Source organism: Pygocentrus nattereri, chromosome 12 (genome assembly GCF_015220715.1).
Source record: "Pygocentrus nattereri isolate fPygNat1 chromosome 12, fPygNat1.pri, whole genome shotgun sequence".
NCBI lineage: Eukaryota > Metazoa > Chordata > Actinopteri > Characiformes > Serrasalmidae > Pygocentrus > Pygocentrus nattereri.
The window spans coordinates 10,277,021-10,300,563 of record NC_051222.1 but is presented as its reverse complement, the minus strand read 5'-3'; the positions used below and the strand labels follow the sequence as shown (position 1 = coordinate 10,300,563).

Genomic DNA, 23,543 nt, shown 5'->3' with positions numbered 1-23,543 from the left:
GTGAATGAAAGTCTTATAAAACTCCATCGGGAACCCGTCCGGGCCTGGGGCTTTCCTAGACTGCATGGCCTTAATTGCATTCGATACTTCTAGTAGAGAGAGTGGGATCTCCAATTGTTTAACAGTGTCCACATCGATGACAGGATTTGGTAAATCCTGAAAAAAAGTATTTAATTTAGTTTTATCTGCCAAAGACTCTGATTTATATAATGCTACATAAAAAGTTTTAAAAATAGCATTAAATTCTTGGGGGTCTGTAGTAATACTATCTTGTGCGTTTTTAATACTAGGTATTAGACGTAAAGTAGCTTGCCCTTGCAATTGGTGGGCAAGTAGCCGAGACGCTTTGTCCCCATATTCATAGTATGTACCACGACTATGTAGTAATAGGCGCTCAGCTTCTCCAGTTGCTATTAGGTCAAATTTTGCCTGTAAGTCTAATCGCTGTTTGAGCAATTCAGGAGAGGAGGACCGTGCATTTCTTTGATCCAGGTCACGAATCTCCGAAATGAGATCTACAAGTCTAGTTTTGATCTTTCTATTTCAAGGATTCAAGGAGATTTTATTGTCATTCACATCACATGGTACATGAGGTGGAACGAAATTAAGATCTCATGGTCCAGTTTACACCCAAGAGCTGTTATTAAAATAGATAAATAAATAGAAAGTACACAAGAGAGGGAGAGTAGGAGAGTAGGCAGTTAGCAGCAATATGAAGTCCAGAGTGCAAGTTTGCTATAGCAGCATGATATTGACTTAGAGCAGTGGATAAAGTGTCTAGATAAAGTGTCTCAGTGCGGTTTAAAGTGACAGTGTCTGTAACAGTACTTGTTCTTGTAAGTGTCAGTGCAGTGTGTTCAGTTGGAATTTAGGAGCCTTACAGCTTCTGGTATGAAGCTGTTTCTGAGTCTGGTTGTTTTGCACTTGATGCTCCGCAGCCTCCTGCCTGAGGGGAGCGGGACAAAAAGTGCATGTGCTGGGTGGGTGGGATCCTTCCTGATGCAGGTAGCCCTTTTCCTGCATCTGGAGGTGTAAATGTCTGTGGTGCTGGGGAGGCTGACTCCAGCAATCCTCTGTGCAGCCTTCACCACCCTCTGCAGTGCTTTCCTATCTGCAGCAGAGCAGCTTCCATGCCACACGTTGATGCTGGAGCACACGACGCTCTCCACCACACATCTGTAGAAGGAGGTGAGGACTGCCCTCCCGAGTCCAGCTTGTCTCAGCCTCCTGAGGAAGTAGAGCCGCTGATGTGCCTTCCTGACCAGAGTGGAAGTGTTGTTGCTCCAGGTGAGGTTGCTGCTCAGGTGCACACCCAAGTACCTGTAGCTGTCGACCACTTCCACCTCAGAACCTCCAATGTGCAGAGGGAGGTGGTCATGATGGCCCCTTCTGAAGTCCACAATCATCTCCTTCGTCTTCTTTACGTTGATGCAGAGGTTGTTTTCTCTGCACCAACCCTCCAGGTGTTCCACCTCCTGCCTGTAGTTGGACTCATCTCTGTTTGTGATGCATCCAACCACTGCTGTGTCGTCCGCAAACTTCACAATATGACAGCCTGGATGGATAGGTGAGCAGTCATATGTAAGCAGTGTAAACAGGAGGGGGCTCAACACACAGCCCTGAGGGGAGCCAGTGCTGAGGGTTATGGTGGGGGAGGAGATGTTGTGGATCCTCACAGACTGCGGCCTGTTGGTCAGGAAGTTGCACATGGAAGAGCTCAGTCCAAGTGAGGAGAGTTTTGTTATCAGGGTCTGAGGAATCATGGTGTTGAAAGCAGATGTGAAGTCCACAAAGAGCATACGAACATAGGAATCCTTCTGCTCCAGGTGGGTGAGGGCACTGTGGACCACAGAGGAGATGGCATCCTCTGTGGATTGATTCCTCCTGTACGCATACTGGCAAACAGGTTTCCTTATATACAATGAAAAGCTTACTTTGCTCCTCGCTAAGAATGCCAGATATAACATTAAGAATATAAAGAGTATATATACAACCATATATATTAATCAAGAAATAGTGCAATGTATAAATTACAGTGGTATGGGTAAATAGTGCTGTGCCTTGCCGGGAACATGATTATCTGCAGCAGAAATGAGTAGTAAAGTGCGATAGTGCAATTGTAAACATGTGCTACAGTTAAAGTGACAGTAGTTGCAGGTTATTCCTGAGGAAAGAGTTCTTTACCAGTGGGATACACATCACACGTCTGTACCTAAGTCTGGCAGACCGAAGTGTGAATAGTTATTTCTGGTTCAGAACTCTGATTGCGGCGGGGAAGAAGGAGTTCTTTAGCCTGGAGGTCTTGCACATCATACTTCTATACCTCCGTCCTGAGGGCAGAGGTTTGAACAGACCGTGCTGGGGGTGGGTGGGGTCTTTGATGATGGAGGCAGCTTTCCTTTGGACTCTGTGGTTGTAAATGTTCTGCAGAGAGTGCAGTGGAGAATTGGTGATCTTCTCTGCAGTCTTCACCACTCTCTGTAGGCATTTACGATCCATCAAGGTCAAGCTGCCGTACCACATGGTGATGCAGCTGGTCAGGAGGCTCTCAATGACGCAGTTGTAGAAGTTGCTGAGGATCACCGGAGACATCCCAAACCTCCTTAGCCTCCTCAGGAAGTACAGCCGCTGTTGAGCCTTTCTGACTAGCTGCTTGGTGTTCAGTGACCATGTGAGGTCTTCACTGATGTGGACACCCAGGTATTTAAAGCTGCTCACCCTCTCCACCTCGAGCTCCCGGATGAAAAGTGGCCGATGAGGTCTCCTCTCCTTCCTCATGTCCACTATCAGCTCCTTTGTCTTGTCCGTGTTGAGGATGAGGTTGTTATCATCACACCATGACACCAGTCTGGTCACCTCCCTCCTGTAGGCTGCTTCATCTCCACCAGTGATACGTCCTATCACTGCTGTGTCGTCAGCAAACTTCAGGATGATGTTGTCCTTGTGGGAAACGACACAGTCATGGGTGAACAGGGTGTAGAGAATAGGGCTGAGGACGCAGCCCTGTGGAGTGCCGATGTAGGTGGTGATGCTGGCTGAAGTCCTGTTGCTGATCCTGACAGACTGGGGCCTGCCAGTCAGGAAGTCCAAAAGCCAGTCACAGAGGGTGGGGTGCAGGCCGAGTGTGGAGAGTTTGTGGGTGAGTTTGTGTGGGATGACCGTATTGAAGGCTGAGCTGTAGTCAACAAAGAGCATCCTGATGTAGGAGTCTTTGTTTTCCAGGTGGGAGAGGGAGTAGTGAAGTGCAGCAGTGACTGCGTCCGAGGTGGATCTGTTGTGACGGTAGGCATACTGCAGGGGGTCCAGCGTGTCTGGTATACTGTCTTGTATGTGGGCCAGCACCACTCTCTCAAAGCACTTCATAATGTTTGGAGTGAGTGCTACTGGTCTGTAGTCATTCAGGCTGGTGGGGGGGCTCTTCTTAGGAATGGGGACAATGACTGTCCTTTTATAGCAGGTAGGAACAATGCTCTGGCTGAGAGAGAGATTGAAAATGGAGGTCAGTACATTAGCCAGCTCGTTCGCACATGCTCTGAGGGCCCGCCCAGGAATCTTGTCTGGTCCTGGTGCCTTGCGGGGGTTGATCTTTCTCAGAGCTCTGCAGACCTGGCCTGTTGATACTGACAGAGGGGGGGACAGGGGTTGTGTGGGCTGTGTGTGTGTGAACCTCCCGGTGCTAGTGCTGGAGGTTTCGAAGCGGGTGTAGAAGGTGATGAGGTCGTCCGGTAGGCTGTCTGTGGAGCTGATGTTGCTGGTGATGGTCCTGTATTCTGTAATGTGTTGTAGGCCTTGCCACATCTGCCTGGAGTCAGCAGTGGAGTAGAAGCCATCCAGTTTCTCTCTGTACTGCCTCTTGGCTGCTGTGATGACTTTCCTCAGTCTGTACTTCGCAGCTTTGTACTCTGTCTCATTGCCTGATCTGTATGCAAGAGAGCGAGCATGGAGCATGTGTCGTACCTGACTGTTAATCCAGGGCTTCTGGTTGGGGAACCTCTTCACTTGTGTGGTGGGCACGATGTTATCCACACATGTGCTGATGTAGCCAGACACATGTTCAACATATTCCTGTATGCTGACAGAAGAGTCCTCCGTAGTGGCTGCAGCTTTAAACACATCCCAGTCTGTCGTAGTAAAACAGTCCTGCAGTATGCTCTCAGTCTCCGGAGACCATACTTGAACTGTTTTGGTAACCGGATGTGAACCAGTCTTTCAAAGCACTTTGTTACTATCGGCGTGAGGGCCACTGGCCGGTAGTCATTTAGACCCGTCACTGCAGAGCTCTTGGGGACCGGGATGATGGTGGCAGTCTTCATGCAAGAGGGGACTGCTGCCTGGATGAGGGAGGCGTTAAAGATGTCCGCCAGGACGTCCGAGAGCTGGTCGGCGCAGTCTCTTAGCACCCTTCCGGGGATGTTGTCCGGGCCAGCAGCTTTCCGGGGGTTGATCCTCCTCAGCGTCCTCCTTACTTCTGCTGGTGTCACGCTGAGGGGCTCCTCTCCTGGTGAGTGTGTGAGTTTGGTGCTGGGGGGGGTGTCAGGATTCTCAAAGCGGGCGTAGAACTTGTTGAGAGCCTCAGGCAGGGATGGGTCTTTGGAGCTTTGTGCAATGTTGGATTTGTAGTCTGTGATGCACTTGATGCCCCTCCACATACTCTGTGGATCCTGGGAGGAAAAGTGTCCCTGGATTTTCAGAGCATATGCTGCTTTTGCCCTCTTGACTCCAACAGTCAGCTCTCTTCTAGCCCTCCTGAGTTCACCTGAGTCCCCAGACCTGAAGGCAGCATCCCTGGCTTTCAGCAGAGAACGCACCTCTGCGTTCAGCCAGGGCTTCTGGTTCGGGTAGCAAGTCACAGTCTTGGTGGTAGTGACATCCTCCGTGCACTTGCTGATGTACCCGAGAACAGCAGATGTGTACTCCTCCAGGTCCAGCTCCCCCTCACACTCAGCAGCCTCCCTGAAGACCTGCCAGTCTGTGCAGCCGAAGCAGTCCTGCAGCACAGCGTCGCCGTCACTGGGCCACACAGTGATGGTCTTCTGTGTGGGTTTGGAGCGACGCAGTGGGGGGTGGTATGCAGGGGCCAGCATGATTGAGATGTGGTCCGAGAGCCCGAGGTGGGGGCGGGGGAAGGCTCTGTACGCATCCCTCACGTTGGTGTAAACACGGTCCAGCGTGTTATTACCTCGCGTTGGGATGTTGACGTGTTGGTAAAACCTCGGCAGGGTGTTCTTCAGTTCTACGTGGTTAAAATCCCCCGCTACCACGTAGAACGCCTCCGGATGCTTGTTCTGAAGCGAGCTGATGTTGTCATAAAGCTCCTTCAGCGCGTTGTTAGCATTAGCATCCGGTGCTATGTAAACAGCAATCAAAAACACCGCCGAATACACACGAGGCAGATAGTGAGGCCGACACTTCACAGTCAGCTGTTCTGTCGCCTCGGAGCAGTGGCTGTTTACCAACACGCAGTTTGTGCACCAACCTTTGTTTATGTAGACGCACAAGCCGCCCCCCCGGGCTTTTCTGGATAGCCGGTTGCGGTCCGCTCGGAAGAGCTGCCGGCCGGCGAGCTGGAAGGCTGAGTCCGGCATGGTGTGGTTCAGCCAGGTTTCCGTGAGACAAATCACAGCGCAGTTCCTCATCTCCTCAGAAACATTCATCCTCAGCCGCAGCAGGTCCAGCTTGTTATCCAGAGAGCGGACGTTAGACAGGAAAAGCGACGGAATTGGGGGTCGGTTAGCATTAGCCTTTAGCCTAGCTAGCACGCCCGCGCGTTTCCCCCTCTTCTGCCGTCTGCTGCACCGCCTCCTCCTGCTCTTTGTCTGCGGCGCTCTGCTCCCCCACGCCGGCACTCGTAGGAGCTTCAGCCTGCCCAGCGTAGCTCTGATATTATTGTCTCTTTTTGCTGTTTTTCTGGCCAAACTGTCCTTAATCCTCAAAAGTTCGATTTAATTCAGCTGAGTAGGAAATGATTTGGCCTCTTAGGTAACATTTAAGTGTTTCCCAATGTAATGAATATGAAATGGAGTCCTTTTGATTGAAAGACAAAAATTCGTCTATAGTATTTGAAATAAATTCGCAAAATTCTTTGTCTGACAGCAAGAGCGTATTGAACCTCCATTGTGGCGCAGCATGCCAATCTTTAGATATTTGGACGTCCAATATCATGGGTGAGTGATCGGAGATTACAATGCCCGAATAGTCCACAGAGGTCACCTCAGAGAATTTAGCGCATTGTCAACAAAAAATTATCTATCCTAGAATACGAGTGATGCACTTGGGAGAAAAAGGAAAATGTTTTGGTAGAGGGATTACGAATTCTCCAGGGATCAACCAGACCATTTTGTTTAATAAATTCTGAGAAATCTGTTGACATGGCAGTTTGAGACAGATTATGGGGGTTGGAACGATCTAGTACTGGGTCAAACACACAGTTTAAGTCCCCTCCCAATACCAGTGAATGTGTATTTAAGAAAGGAATTTTACTTACTAATCTATTGACGAATTCAGCATTGTCAAAATTTGGAGCATACACATTTACCAACAAGACCCTCTCCTGCATCAGTGTACCAGCCACTATCAGATATCTCCCCTCCTCATCTGCCACAACTTTTGAGGGAGAGAACTTAACTTTTTTATTTATCAGAATCGCGGCTCAGTGTATTTGACCACTGGAGTATTTTCACCTAAAATGAGTTAATGAAGCAAGAGTCTTGTTATAAAAATGATAATAAGATATTAGGATCATAATGAATCTTTTAGTACTTTTACTTTTGATACTTAAGTACATTTGAAGGCAAATATTTTTGTACATTTACTCAGCTCTCGTTCCCTCTGGGCTCGGGTGCTCATGCTGCCCTTAATGAGAGCCAGCTGATGCTGCTGTGGCTGGCATTGTGAGCGTCTTTTTAAAAGAGCTGAGAGGGAACAGAGGGAGAGAGGGGGACCAGCAGCAACAACAAGAAGAAGAGACTCAGTGAGTGAAGAGCTTAAAAGCTCGCATGCAGCAAGGACTGAAAAGTGGGCAGCATAGGGTTGCTTGTGTTTACTTTGTGTGGTTCTTTGGGTGAATCAAGATGGCTGCTGCAACCTTGAATCCTGCCTTGAACTTCCGGAAGTCAGTTCTGTGTTGTCTCTGTTTATGCGGGGCTACAGGTGTTGGTACGTGTTAATTAAACTACAAAACCCATAATAACCGCAGGCAGGAAACGGCCCTGATTGCATTGCACGCTGCCTGCCCGCGAAAGACAGCCGTGGATATCTACTGCCTCGGTCATTTGGCTGCTTAGTAAAACATGGGGAAAGTGTGTTTTCAACGAGACTTGGCTCGATAACAGCGATTTTCGCAGTTGGTTGCAAGCGGTCTCTAGTAATCGATATGAAGCTCACTGCAAACTATGCAAGAAAACCATTCAGTTAGGGACCTTGGGTGTGAAGGCGCTTGAGTCTCATGCCAAGGCCAAGAAACACCAGCTTGCCACGAAAAGCCTTCAGCGGACTCAAGCCATCACGCAATTTTGTGCCTCATCCCCGCCGTCTTCGCTATCGTCAGTGCCCGGTCCCGCCGGACTCCACCGCAGTATCGCTAGCAAATGATATCGGCAAATGATATTCGGGCTACATTAGGATCCAGTGAAACATCAAAATCTGAGGTGCTTTGGATTCTTCACTCAATAACAAAACATTTATCATATAACAGTAGTAGTGAAATTAGGAGCCTCTTCCGGGCAATGTTCCCTGATTCGAATATGGCGAAAATGTTTACGTGTGGACCAAACAAAATCGCATATATAGCTAGATTTGGCGTGGCAGACTTCATCAAGAGAGAGTTGATACGTGCGCTTACCGGGCCGTATGTGTTAATGTTCGATGAAAGCTTTAATTCAACCACAAAATCCAAACAGCTGGATCTTCATGTTCGGTTCTGGAGCAATAGATATGTGCAATCGAGGTACATGGGCTCTCATTTCATGGGCCATGGAACACAGGATCTACTAAAGGATCTACTAAAACTTATCAAAGTAAGTGATCCTTACTTATGCTCCACAGTCTTTTTCTTTTCAATGTGTAAACCACTTTGTACAATTAGGCTACAATACAAATACATCTCAGAACCATGTATTGTCCATGGCATTGAGTTTGAGAAATGTTTCAATGCATGCTAAATCCCAGCTAGAGGAAATAAAAAAAAATATTTACTGTGTTAAATCATGTAAAATGTTAAAAAAAAAAAAAAAAACAACTATGCCCTGTAGATGGGTTATTTCATGTTTTGAAACATGTTCCACTGTCCCATGCTCTGTTTCATGGATTGCACATGGTTTTATTTACATTGTACTGATGTATTGCCTTTTAGTGGGCATATATACATAGGGTAAAAACAGGTAGTGTGTCCCAACGTTTTCAATGTTAACATTCAAATTCATATTCAGCATGGCTAGACAAAATAAGTTGGTTTCATCGGGATAATAAATAGAAAAGAAGGTAGGGGATTAAAGTTTTGTGTGTTTTAAGATACAGATGGCCAGGGGAAAGAAAATTCTGAGCCTTTATGTAATTAGTTAGTTTTATAATTTCATTTATTTCAGTAATTTAACCAAAATGTAATATTTAATCAATTTTATCAGCTGCAGGGTGTGAGGATTTTGGTCAAACCATGCCTTAGACATACTTGAAGATGAGCCTACATGTTGTTAAATGTATAATGTCCGTCCATCCATCCATCATCTTCCGCTTCTCCAGGGTTCGGGTCGCGGGGGCAGCATCCTGAGCAATGAGGCCCAGACCTCCCTTTCCCCAGCCACTTCCACTAGCTCCCTGGGAGGGATTCCGAGGCGCTCCCAGGCCAGCTGGGCGATATAGTCATGCCAGCGTGTCCTGGGTCTTCCCCGGGGTCTCCTCCCGGGTGGACTTGCCTGTGACCCCTCCCAAGGGAGGCGTCCAGGAGGCATCCTAACCAGATGCCTGAACCACCTCAACTGGCATCTCTCAACGTGGAGGAGCAGCGGCTCTATCCCGAGCCTCTCCCGAATCGCCAAGCTTCTCACCCTTCTCACAAAATAAAATAAAATTATTATATGATTTGATGTGCACATGTATCTTATTTCCATAGCTTGCAGAGCTCATCAATGTTTTGAGACCATTTTTAAATGTATATGATAGGACACAAGATCTCATGCAAACCGAAAAGAAAATAAGTCTAATAATGTATTTTAAGTGCAACTGTTGCTAATACAAATTTGTAAAACCTGTCCCAAATAGATCACAGTTCATTCCTACTTCCTAGTATTGCAGAACTGTATACAGTCAGTACAAAGCCAAGTTAACACCTGTAAATCCATTACTTCAGTAATAAACTGGGTACATTAACTGCTGACATTGGGTACAGATGGGTGAGGCAATGGCCTCCCCTCAACAGAACTCAACTCTCAACTAAAATGCACATGGTCTGGCCATAATTATGTGGACATATGTGGCGATTAGCAAGACACACTCAATAAAGGACTGGTTCTGCAGGTGGGGACCACAGACCACTTCTCAGTACTTTTCTGCTTTCTGGCTGATGTTTTGGTCACTTTTGAATGTTGGTGGTGCTTTCACACTCGCGGTAGCATGAGACGGGTTCTAGGAGGCTGTAGGAGGGCAACAACCCAGCAGCAGGACCGCTACCTCCGCCTTTGTGCAAGGAGGAACAGGAGGAGCACTGCCAGAGCCCTGCAAAATGAGCCTCCAGCAGGCCACAAATGTGCATGTGTCTGCACAAATGGTTAGAAACTGACTCCATGAGGATGGTATGAGGGCCCGACGTCCACAGATGGGGGTTGTGCTCACAGCTTGGCATTTGCCAGAGAACACCAGGATTGGCAAATTCGCCACTGGCGCCCTGTGCTCTTCACAAAGCAGGTTCACACTGAGCACATGTGACAGATGTGACAGAGTCTGGAGACGCCGTGGAGAGCGATCTGCTGCCTGCAACATCCTTCAGCATGACCGGTTTGGCAGTGGGTCAGTAATGGTGTGGGGTGGCATTTCTTTGGAGGGCCGCACAGCCCTCCATGTGCTCGCCAGAGGTAGCCTGACTGCCATTAGGTACCAAGATGAGATCCTCAGACCCCTTGTGAGACCATATGCTGGTGCAGTTGGCCCTGGGTTCCTCCTAATGCAGGACAATGGTAGACCTCATGTGGATGGAGTGTGTCAGCAGTTTCTGCAAGAAGAAGGCATTGAAGCTATGGACTGGCCCGCCCATTCCCCAGACCTGAATCTGGGACATCATGTCTCGCTCCATCCACCAACGCCACGTTGCACCACAGACTGTCCAGGAGTTGGCGGATGCTTTAGTCCAGGTCTGGGAGGAGATCCCTCAGGAGACCATCCGCCAACTCATGAGGAGCATGCCCAGGTGTTGTAGGGAGGTCATACAGGCACGTGGAGGCCACACACAATACTGAGCCTCATTTTGACTTGTTTTAAGGACATTACATCAAAGTTGGATCAGCCTGTAGTGTGTTTTTCCACTTTAATTTTGTGTGTGACTCCAAATCCAGACCTCCATTGGTTAATAAATTTGATTTCCATTGATGATTTTTGTGTGATTTTGTTGTCAGCACATTCAACTTTGTACAGAACAAAGTATTCAATGAGAATATTTCATTCATTCAGATCTAGGATGTGTTATTTGAGTGTATTTTTTTGAGCAGTGTGCTATATACAAACCCAATGGTTGAGGTCCTAACTAACACCATTTCAAAGCCCTTTAGCCTACAGAGATCTATTCGACAGGGCTGTCCATTATCACCACAGTTATTTACATTAGCAATTGAGCCCCTGGCTATAGCCGTACAAGCGCATACAGGAATACAGGGCATTAGGATTGAGGGGAACAGACCATCGTATTTCTTTATTTGCTGATATCATTTTCTTCTTGCCAAACTTAAAAATTAGCATCCCTAAATTGATTACATTAATGAAATATTTTGGAAGTTTTTCTGGCTATACAATTAACAATTCCAAATCAGCACTAATGTTCCTCAACAAAGAAGAAAGGGATAATCCTATATTAAACACCCCATTTGCAACAACTATAGAAGGCTTTAGACATTTGGGTGTGAATATAACTGGAATTAAATGAAATAATCCCATCCAATTATGATCCCCTATTAGAGAGAGTTACTGACACGCTGAATTACTGGTCTATGTTGCCTATATCTATGAGCGGACGAATAAATTTAATAAAAATAAAAATTCTGCCCCAATTTTTATTATATTTTCAAACACTTCCACTGCCATTACCAAAGTCCTTTTACGATACACTTAAATCACTAACTCAATTTATTTGGAACGATAAAAAAGATAGACTTCGTCTTAAGGTATTATAATAACCTTATGAGAGGGTAGGCCTCCAACTTCCTAACTTTAAATGGTATTACATGGCTACCCAGCCTCATTCTATTTCAGTGCGGAGACGCAACCTGCCTGGGTAGATATTGAACAAAAGTCCATTCTGGATTCACCATTGAGTTCATATTTATATTCATCTGATATTAAGACACTGAAAAGATGTACAAAAAAATCGCTTTCTTAAAAACACGGTTTCAGTTTGGCATGCTGCACATGAACATATGGTAGACGGGCCTAAATTATCTCAGTTCATTCCTATTTGGGGTAATGAGCAGTTTACACCAGGTAAAAAAAGATGGGGGATTTAAATTATGGAATAAAAAGGCATAAAAAAATAATGGATCTTTATGAGAAGGGCGTTTTGTTATCCTTTAATCAACTATGTCAAAAATATACAATTCCTATTAAACATTTTTTAAGTATCTACAGCTAAAAAGTTAAGCATGGGAAATAGATATTAAAGAGAACATTGATGAGAGAGATTGGGGAGATGCTTGTCTTAAAGCACAAAAGCAAACAGTAAATACAAGGTTTCGTTTACTTCAATTTAAGTGGCTGATGAGGATGTATATAATGCCTGTTAAACTCCACCATATGTCTGCTAATATTCCAGATATTTGTACTAAGTGCATGAACGAAAAGGGTAATCTTTTTAACTGTTTAGGGGAATGTAAAAAATACAGAGTTTTTGGAGAAATGTTATCGAGTGCTTGTCAGAAATATTAAGTCCCCTTAAATGCCAAACTGTGTTTGCTTGGGATATATCAGAAGGATTTTTTTAAAAACACAGAAACAATACCCAGCACTGGACTTTGGACTTCTTCAGGCCAGGAGGGCCATTGCACTATGCTGGATGAGCATGGAAGGCCCTACATTGAAAATGTGGATAAGAGAACTCTCAAACTCTATTGGACTAGAGAGATTAACATACATTGTAAGGGGCAAACAAGAAGATTTTGTCAATCTCTGGGAACCAACCATACATGATTATGATGATAGATGAAAACTACAAATCTCAATTAATGTAAATCTGTAAATTATGGACATTGTGGAAGGTTTTTTTAACACAATTATTATTTATCATTTATACGTATGTATTATTATTATTATTATTAGTAGTAGTAGTAGTAGTAGTAGTTCTTTTTAATTAAATTAATTGTTTGATGGTATATTGAAAGGTGGTGTGTGTGTACATGCATTTGGATGATGCACAGTTGTACTGCTGTGTCAAAAGTGGCAAAAAAAATGAAAAATGACATATTTTTGGAGAAAAAATTAAGAAATCAGATCGTTTGTAGTTGAAGAGGCCCAAACAATATATTCGGCAGAACCAGAGAATTTGTGTTAACTGTCTATATTTTAGAAAAACGTGTTAGATTTGGTTAGCCTACGCTCTTCATATTCAATTGTTTCTCTAAATACAACAATCCAAGCAGTTTAACTGGCTTTCAGGACTGTTTCGAAAACTCTTGAGCTCTTATTTCTGGATCAAAACATTTCACGTATGCATATAATGTACTGACTAGATAAAGACATTTATCACAATCTTTGTGGTGTAATTTGGTCATTTCTCAACAGGCCACAAGGTGGAACCGTTGAGGCCGTACTTGTATTGGCATTCCCAGGACCTTTAACGCTACTGAGGGCAGAGGATGACTGTGGCCTTCAGCATCTAAAATTGTATTGGTCAATTGTGGTAGGGTTTCCCAATGGTTTCATGGCCTTAATGCATGTAATAGGAGAACAAAAATACAATAGAAAATTGTCAATTCACAAAATGCTGAAGTTAAGAGAGACTCTGCTGTGCTACAGAATTCTGCATAACATTACTTTAATGCTGTAATGGTCATTCAAATTCAGAAGAAAGGAGACCTCTGAATTGAAAACAATGATCTGTTTGAATCTTACCCAATTGTTGTACAATCAAAAACGGGCAATCAAATGCTCTCTTTCAGATGTGCTACCCTTTCCTTTCTCAACTGACTCAGACACCCTAATGTTTCGCTATAATCTCAAGATACAGTGGTGACGTGACTTGAAAGAAACTACTGTTTCTTGAGGTAGGAGCAGTGTTAGATTTATGCTTTATGTAGCACTATGAATTTTGCCATTTTTAACATGCAGAAAATCTCAAAAAAGGGGGCCCCCATCCTAGAGATCTACCATTCTGAAGGACTTCATTAGCAGGAGTGTTAGATTAGGTATGGTGCTTAACTCTGCGGGGTGGTAGATCTCTATGACCAGGAGTATGGCCCCTGGTCTGGAAAATCTGACTCTGATGTTTCACAGATATAAACCATCCATCCATCCATCCATTTCCTAAGCCGCTTCTCCATCAGGGTCACGGTGGGGGGTGCTGGAGCCTATCCCAGCAGTCTTCGGGCGGAAGGCAGGATACACCCTGAACAGGTCGCCAGTCCATCGCAGGAGATATAGACCAATTATTCCCAAATTAGGAGGCAATTGTGTTTTTATTTTTCACCTTTATTTTGCACAAAACATTTAATGTACAAATATACCTTATATCGACTTTTGTTAAGGCATATGAGTTCAAAATAAAAAAAGTTTTTCAAAGAAATCTGCAGGGATATTTTTCTACACCTCCCAAAGTTCAGTCTGTTAGCTAGTTTCATGTTCTGCTTCTCTATATCATAAGTAACCTCAAACTCATTCTGTGATGTTGAAGTCTGGACTCTGGGGTGGACAGTCCAGCAACTTCAGTTTTGATTGACAAATTTAATCCTGTAAAAATCTCTGTCTAACTTTGATTCTCCTTGAAGAATGCTGTCATGTTTACCATTCCAACAAGTATAAACCCAATTAAAGTTGTTCAGTTGATTCAGTATAAGACTTACATAATACCAAGGTGACTTTGTCTCTAGGTAAATGCATGTTTGTGTTATATGCTTGGCCATGAAAAGCAATTGTCAAATGTTTTATTGGATCATGGTCAGGACCTTTTCTTTGTAAAAGGTTTTAAATTTTATATATATATATATATATATATATATATATACACAACTTCTGAGCAACTACCATGCATACTACCAATCTTGATGCTCAACAAACTTTCCTCTGTTGGTCCTTTATTACCAGTTGGTCCACCTTCCTACTTGTTACAGAATAACACTGATATTGTGGCTGCTGAGTTTGACTTTAGGGATTAGACACTCTCTCTTGCAGAGATTAGCTCCGGTAATATCCGTAAATCCCTTAACAGGGAAACCTTTAATGACGTGAGGAGGGGACTCTCTAAAGGAACTGGACAACACGCATTTCAAATGTCTAGTGCTTGGTACACCCATGTCCACCAATGCAAATATATCAGTTATTTGCTGATTTGACACGTGCACTTTGTGTACAAACTCAAAATTGTGACCATAGAGGTAGTTTTAAGCAGCTAGCTGAAATGCTATTCCATAACATCCTTAGACATTAGATTTTTCCTGTGGATAAACTTTATCCTTCACTAGGGAAGCATGGCTAGAAGCATCAGAGTGATGAAGGTTTAACCTGCTTGGCTTGTTACGTAACCATTGCTTTCTAATCTGCACGTGCAAGGCTAACCTGCTCCAAGTCACATGCCATGCCCATGCCACACCTCTTCTACAGAACCTTATTAATAGCCAAGCTAACGCTGCGTGCAGTTTCCCTTGTGAATTTCTGCTGGAATAGGCAGGTGCATGTGGGGAGTTTTGGATCGGATCTCAACTTCACCTCTGGCTGACCATGCAAGAACCATATCTGATCATGTCCCGTTTTTTCCTCAGTTTGCTTCAAAGACAGAATTCCTGTCTTATGTCCTTTTGTTCCTGGTGAAGATGCCGTTCCCTCCATCAAGCCGGCCAAAAAGCCTCTCAAGGGAAGAGACAGAAAAGCTGCTGTGTCCATCACAGGTGCTTCCGGTTAGGGCTATGGACAAAAAGAGCTCTATGAATTACAAACTGAAGCAGCTGGGCAAGAAGGCGACACAGTACAAGAGTAAACTCCCCACCAGCCATGCGACCTCCACACTGCGACTGGAAGGCAAGAGTGCTTGGATCACAAGCCCAGAACTTGATGTCTGTTCAAGGTCTTCCACAAACGCCTCAAGGTCCAGTTCCTTGGGCACCACCTCTTGTAGAGCCATCTCAGCAACAAGATCCAGCAAAGGCATGTCACCAAACAGCTGGTCAGCAACAAGCACCTCGGCAAGTAGCCCTCGAGCCTCTTCAGGCAGCTCGGATTCGAGTATCGCAGACAAGAACAGCGAGGCCATGAGCTTCTCTCTGAGCTTGACACCCGAGGCTGTCGTGATTCTGCAAAGACGTAGCCATGAAAAGCAGCTCCGTGCAGCACGCAGTACCTTCAGCAAACCGGCCCTTCGGCAGAGGGAGCTCTCAGCCAAATCTGGTCCTCAATCCAACATCCCACTTGTAAAAATCTCCCTCTTGAATGACCGCCATCAGTATGATGATGTGGAGTATGAAGAAGTGGTGGAACAGGGCGTTGACCAGAGTGTGCTGCTAAAATGCACGGAGTGGCTACGTGGAGTCGAAAAGGCTTCTGAGGTTTCGACACTTGGTAAAGTTGTCAAGAGCAACCAGAAGACTATCTAGTACAGTTGGTGTGATCTGCTGAAAAATGCCTACTCTATGGATTCTAAACAAGGCCTTAGTTAGGCTATTTGAAATGAAACCTCTGTAAATGTTCAAATGTGCTGCTGAAAGGGAAATTAGAGATGTCTGAAAACTTTACGATAAGAAATTGGACTGTGTACATATATATATATATATATATATATATATATATATATATATATATATATATATATACACATATACATATATATATATATATATATATATATATATATATATATATATATATATATATGGAATTGAGGTGTTCAGCATACCATGTGTCAATGCCTATACTTTTTTTTGGATGTGTCAATCAGCCATGTTATAATAATTGAACCTAATTAAAGAACAAATCAAGCTCTGAATAAAAACATTTAAGTAAACCTATTTATATGCATCTTCAATGAGGCTTTTTCTTTGACTTAACCTTTGAACCTTTTTTCTTTGATTTAGCCTTTGAATCACCACAGTAGCTGCTGAAGAAGGCTTAACGCTCTATTAAGTTGCCTGCTTGTAGTATCCTCTGATCTTATTAGCAAAAGGCTAAGCCCCACATGGGAGCCCCATGTGCTTAAAGATGTTACCGCAGAGTTAAGCCCAGTTCTCCATTATATTAGTGCAGTTTTTATGTCACATTAAGTCTTTTTTAAAATGATTTTAAGTAAACAATATTGGTGATATGCCCATTTGTTTCTAACTTTACCAGGCCCATCCACAGCATAGCCATTCACACATTTATAGCCTATTTATACTGAGACTGTCTTCTTCAAGGCTTGGGTCAATGGCATAATCTTCTGCATAAACTATTTTTCCAAAAGCTAAAAATATACATTTTAATTATTGTCATTGAGGAAAATATTTGCTGGTGACAATCTTCTCACTCATAAAGGGGCTTGAGGTGTGTTTTTTAAGTAGTTTCAAAAGAAATGGTACATATTTATATATAATCGCTTTCAAAGAAAAATCTTAGCATGTTTTTTTGTAAATTTCTATTTCTCTACTTAATTTGAACACAGCAGCTGTTCTTTACATTGTGTGAAAATTTAATGATGAATTGGTCAACAGAAACTCTTCGCAATCAGTTGGGAAAAAAAATCTTTTTACATTAACTTACTTTGACACTAAAACTGTGCCAATTAGATTCTTTCTAAGTCCTGTTTATGGTTTTGGTTAATCCAGGGAAGAGGAATCATATCTCTATTGTTGGAAGAAAACGTCATATCTCCATTTTGTCATTTTTCAGTTTTTATCCTAATTGGAAAGTGCCTGTTGCCCTTTATATTGTGTGTCATTTTCATGATGAATGGACCAAAAGAAATGACCCAAAATGACTTGTAAAAAATCTGCTTCCATTGACTTACATTAAAAGCAGAGTATGTTTTTACCTTCTCCTGTAAAGTTACCTTTTTGGAGATACAATGTTTTCTTCCGACTACAGCTATATGTTGAATGATAAAAACTTTAAAAGAAGGACACCAACCAAGGTTCCATTTTGCCTCTCTTGTGAAAGTCAAAGTAACTGCATTTTTCTTGAGTATGGACAAAAGCAAAGGGATCATTCACAAGTTGCAAGTAGGTTAAGTTCAGACTTTTTGCACTGCAAGGTGTGGAAAATCTGCTTCAGGGTTACTGAGAGTGAACTCAAAATGGTTTACATGTCTTTTACATTGGGAATGCACAGTCAAATCAGGGCAACACCCCTTTTCCATTCCAGTTCATAAAGAGATGAGCCCTATAATTTGAGTAACAAACAAGTCTCCTTTGAGTCTCCAGCTACTGTGGCCTTTTGTTAGATACGTACACCTGGGCTTAAAGACAGTCTTTTCTTGGAGAGCACAGCAACATCAATCAAGCCATTCTTTGGATCGTTGTCTTTACTTTCTATATCGGATCTTGGATAATTGGGCCACGTAAATACTAGTAAGGTGGGTTTTGCCCTTTTTTATTTAATGACTGTTCTAATCATTTGTCTACTGTACAATTTCCAATATCTAGATGATTTTTTTGCATTTACATATTTAGTTTTTGCATTTAGTGACAAACAGCTGCCAGCACTGAACCTGCCAATCTACCATCTACTTGACTGGAAAGAAGACAGTTACTGCTCTCATATGACACCCACCTTTTGAATGAAACTTATGAAATATGAAAGTTTTGGAGTAAAGAATATGACAAAGTACATTTTGGAACCGCTGGTGATTGCAAGGAGTGAAAGGTTAAGTGGAGGTTAAAGTCGATAGAACCATTTCAATAAGAGTGCTGCACAAATCTGTTCCTCTTAAAGCTCATAATACTGTATTAGCTCACTTCTAAGTGTAAACACAAAGAACTGAATTGTGTTTTTTTAGCAGTTTTATGAGAGTTAAAGGGGAATTTAACTGCATAGTTCAGTGGTTGAGATGTATTCAAAGTCACTCAGATTGCTTTAATGTGAAATGGCTCAATGGGGAGAAATGCACCTACTCAACTGGTGGTGCCAAGGACTAGAGCTTACATGATGCCTACAACTCAAATGTAGCGATATTCTGTCCAAACCCACCAGTAAACTGAAACGTATTGTGAATCTGTAATGTAATGCTGATGGAAAAGCAGGTATCAGTCTTCAAAAACAAGCTATTGTGTCTCACAACTTCTCGAATACATTAATGGACTTTAAAAGTACTATTTAGGCCAAAAGCTTCCCTCAAAACAAGCCGAGACATCAGGCAACATATTCCTAACCATTTCATTTTACTGTAGACGTCTCATTCCTGAATCTCAGATTCTCTCAGATTTCAAACCACTCCGAATGACTTTGTTTACATCTTTTTTGAACCAATGAGTGGAATTCTCCTTTAAGTATGAAGAGAAAATTGGTGAAGGTCTACTTTTTAGCTTTTGAATGCCGATTAAGAGGACTCAACTTCTCAAAACATCACCATTATTTCAACAAAGCTGATCAGCTAACATTTTTAAATAGTTTGCAGACTTATTTGTGTTATGAGGTGCTGATACCCAAGCAAGTACAATTTCAAGCTGAAAGACTAAAGCTGCTCTATGTAAGACTACGTAATGAAGTAGCCAGGCTGGAAATGAAATTCAGCAGGGTTGGGTTGGATTCTGCAGTTTTTCAGACCATGTCACAATTTTTTAAGTATTGACGTCATGTATTAAAGGCTCAAAAAGAAGGTCCAACTGGAGGTATGGCCTCAAATGGCAGCCTATGACAGTAGATAATTCAGTCGACTGTGAAGACTCAGTCTTTGTTGTCTTTGAATTCTCTTTCAGTGCGCACAGCTTCAGCCACTTGGACAAGGGGAAGGTTTCCAAACACCCAAAAGCAACATAGTGTAGTTTTAAATAGAACAGTGGTGATAGAAGAAGTATGAGTTTACATAGATTTAACACATCTATACATACACTCACCGGCCACTTTATTAGATACACCTGTTCAGCTGCTTGTTAACACACACAGCTAATCAGCCAATCACATGGCCACAACTCAATGCATTTAGGTAGGTAGAGGTGGTCAAGACAACTTGCTGAAGTGCAGACCGAGCATCAGAACGGGGAAGAAGGGGATTTAAGGGACTTTGAACGTGGCGTGGTTATTGGTGCCAGACAGGCTGGTCTGAGTATTTCAGAAACTGCTGATCTACTGGGATTTTCATAAACAACCATCTCTAGGGTTTACAGAGAACGGTCCGAAAAAGAGAAAATATCCAGTGAGCGGTCAGTTGTGTGGACGAAAATGCCTTGTTGATGTGAGAGGTCAGGGGAGAATGGGCAGACTGGTTCCAGATGATAGAAAGGCAACAGGAACTCAAATAACCAACCAAAATCTCTGAGGAATGTTTCCAACACCTTGTTGAAAGTGTGCCATGAAGAATTAAGGCAGTTCAGAAGGCAAAAAGGGGTCCAACCTTTTACTAGCACCTAATAAAGTGGCTAGTGGGTGTATATTCATTTTTATAGCATGCAAAGGAGCCAAGTGCCTAAAAATTTTTACAAGTACTCTCCATGTGGTGTTAGGCCAGGTGATATCTTAAAAAAAAATAGGCACAATATTTTCTAGTTTAAAAAAATCATGATTATTGATATGGCCTCCCCACCCACAGAAAAACATGTGGTCGACGACAGATGAGAGATGCTTTCTACTCTTTTTCAGTCTATATGCTTTTTTAAAAAATTAACTGTTTTAATGAAAATCTTTAAAAAAAAAAGTCACATGTTAAATAATGACACCGAGTAACCCAACATCCTTTGAGAACTACTTCATCTGACATAATAAACGTTACTGCAAACACGTGCATTCATGGACTACTTCTGCAGCAGATTTGTAGGGACTTGCATGCTAATAGCGCTCCCTGTGGGAGAAACTTCAAACTGCAAATGATTTCCAAAGCCACATTGACCAGATTTCCACATTAAAAAGAGCTGTTTTCTGTCATTAGTCGCGTTTTCATGATTAAGCCAACCACTGGGAGACTTAATCTGTACAGAAAACACTGCACACTGGCTGCAAACGAGGATCAGAAGAACTTTCTCTTCAGGTTAGAGGTAACTTAGCTGCTTTATGCTAACTTTGTCATTTCGCTTGTTTCGCGTGTTACTCTGAGACAAACTTCTCTCTTTGTGGGTGAAACTGACTACTGGCTTGCGAGCCCACACACTTATTAAACCTGCTTTACCAGGTTACTGATGTATTTTTAAGCTATTTAATGGTAAATTAGTCCTTAGCGTTGGTGGTATTGTGGTTAGCATAGCTAAGGTTCATTTCTCGGCCAACACAGCACTTTTCTGGGGCAGTCATGGGCTGGAGGTTAGGGATCTGGCCCTGTGACCGGAAGGTTGCCGGTTCGATCCCCAGGGCCGACAGTCCATGACTGAGGTGTCCTTGAGCAAGACACCTAACCCCCAACTGCTCCCCGGGTGCCGTGGATAGGGCTGTCCACCGCTCAGGGCAAGTGTGCTCACTGCCCCCTAGTGTGTGTGTTCACTAGTGTGTATGTGGTGTTTCACTTCACGGATGGGTTAAATGCAGAGGTGGAATTTCCCCGGTTGTGGGATCAAAAAAGTATCACTTAACTTAACTTATAATTCTCGCTCATAGTTTTTACCAAAAAGGTGATTATTGCCTTTCATACATCGCCATTGGATTACTTATCCATCATCGACGATATGAGATTACATCACCCTATCACCCAGGTCTATATGGTAGTACTAGTGTTTAGCCTTACATCCTAAAATACCCCAAAAATGTGAAAGTTCATCCTTTTTTTTACTAAGCTAAGTAAAGAATAGTGTCTAACTAAAGAGTATTTCATCTCATTGCTATTTTATAATTACCATAATGCAGTAGTCATATGTCTCAACGTACAGTATGGACTTTTGTTTTGAATGTGTCCACAGATGGATGAGTTGGATGAGACTCAGCTGAAGAATGAGGTGGACAGTCTGAAATTTCAGCTACAGATAACAAGAGAGAAATGCTCTGTAACAATCCCTGAGTGAGTGGCAAAAACATATTTATAAATGTGCTATAAGCCATAAAAGATGAATACCTATATCAAGTTAAAAGGAATAAGGTAAAAATGCATTATAAACGAGATTTAATTCTAAGCATTGTTTAGTGTAAAAACGCACGTGGTGTTTTAATACGGTATAAAGTGTGGGGGTTTACACAGATTAGGCATAACATTATGACCACCTCCTTGTTTCTACACTCATTGTCCATCTTATCAGCTCCACTTACTGTATAGCTGCACTTTGTACTTCTACAGTTACAGACTGTAGTCCATCTGTTTCTCTGATACTTTGTAAGCCCCCCTTCACCCTGTTCTTCAGTGCTCAGGACCCCCATGGACCCTCACAGAAAAGGTACTGTTTGGGTGGTGGATCATTCTCAGCACTGCAGTAACACAGACGTGGTGGTGTGTTAATGTGTGTTGTCCTGGTCTAAGTGGATCAGACACAGCAGTGCTGCTGGAGTTTTTAGACAGTGTCCACTCACTGTCCACTCTATTAGACACTCCTACCTTGTCAGTCCACCTTGGAGATGTAAAGTCAGAGACGATAGCTCATCTGCTGCTGCACAGTCTGTGTTGGTCATCCTCTAGTCCTTCATCAGTGGTCAGAGGACGCTGTTGGCTGGATATTTTTGGTTGGTAGACTATTCTCAGTCCAGCAGTGACACTGATGTGTTTAAAAACTCCAGCGGCACTGCTGTGTCTGATCCACTAAGACCAGCACAACACACACTTACAACACAGTGCTGAGAATGATCCACCACCCAAATTGTACCTGCTCTGTGAGGGTGCATGGGGGTCCTGACCACTGAAGAACAGGGTAAAAGAGGGTAAACAAAGAATCAGAGAAACAGATGGACTACAGTCTGAAACTGTATAACTACAAAGTGCACCTATGTAGTAAGTGGAGCTGATAAAATGGACAATGAGCGTAGAAACAAGGAGGTGGTCATGATGCCTGATGGGTGTATATTTCAGTTAAATCTGAACAAAAGCTCTGTAGGTTAATCAATATAATGCCTCCTCTTTCAGGCTTGTTAAATGGATTGAAGAAAAAATGGCTGAGGATCCTTTTCTGAACGCTGAGATAATGAGGGACAACCCATGGTTGGAGTCGGGGAAGTGTGTCCTGCTGTAGTAACAGCCAGCCACTGACCACAAGGACTACCGCAGTGGCTCCACTCTTTACAGAACACATTTGCATTTATTTGCATAATCAACATTGTAGGCAAAGTGTTTTAGTCAATATATGACATAGTTTAACACTTCTTTCTATCATGTGGTATTTTTATGCATTATGTTGCCACTGTACATTTAAAAAAACTGCTCTGCTGTTTGTTTGTTACTTCAATGCATGTAATTGAGTGAACTGTGTTGCTCCAAAGAAACAAAGTGACTTGTTAGCTTTACTTGATAAAAACTTTTGCTCAATGCTACCTTATAGAGTAAAACTCAACATCCTTCCCACTGGCTCCTGGCATTATCTATTTGCATAGTGTGTTACTTGTTTTACTCACCCTCTTAGTGTGGTCTTTCCCTTGGCATGCCTTCAGTTATATGTGTGTCATTCTTATACCCCTCTAGCCTTGTTGTGGCTGTCAGTAAGAGTGTGTTATCATGCACTTTTCTGCTGAGCATAAAGTGGTCACCTGCCCTGGTCTTGGAGATCGACCTTCATACAGACTCTAGTTCCAACCAGGATCTGCCACAGCTGATCATCAGAAGCCATTGACTTGCTGGAATAGATGCATCGTGTTAGGTAAGGGGGGTGGGCAGCAAGTTTAAGGGTGGTTGGAACTAAACTCCTCAGTTAAGCAGATCTCCAGGAAGAGCATTGGTGACCACAGGAATAATATATAAAAGCATTCAGTCCAGTTCATTAGAATTTAAATCGCTTTTGCGCGATTTACTTGAATAAATTTTGTATATCGTTATTTTACATTACATTTTTAAGTAAACTGAACATTTCATTTTTTTTGATTGCAAACTTACACTGTAAGATGTTTTAAGCAAACAGCAG

At 42.9% G+C, this 23,543-nt stretch overlaps 2 protein-coding genes across 2 annotated transcripts; both read left to right on the top strand.

The window, feature by feature from the left end:
* Positions 1 to 14,980: 14,980 nt before the first annotated feature.
* On the top strand, positions 14,981 to 16,024 carry LOC119264825. The gene has a single exon (XM_037543857.1). It carries the CDS (start codon positions 15,078 to 15,080, stop codon positions 15,990 to 15,992), a length of 915 nt encoding a protein of 304 aa, XP_037399754.1. The 5' UTR covers positions 14,981 to 15,077; the 3' UTR covers positions 15,993 to 16,024.
* A 1,752-nt stretch (positions 16,025 to 17,776) lies between these two features.
* gng13a (guanine nucleotide binding protein (G protein), gamma 13a) lies at positions 17,777 to 22,993 on the top strand. Its single transcript, XM_017717293.1, has 3 exons — positions 17,777 to 17,941; positions 21,408 to 21,505; positions 22,556 to 22,993. The coding sequence occupies exons 2-3, from the start codon at positions 21,408 to 21,410 to the stop codon at positions 22,659 to 22,661; spliced, it is 204 nt and encodes a 67-aa protein (XP_017572782.1). The 5' UTR covers positions 17,777 to 17,941; the 3' UTR covers positions 22,662 to 22,993.
* Positions 22,994 to 23,543: the final 550 nt, after the last annotated feature.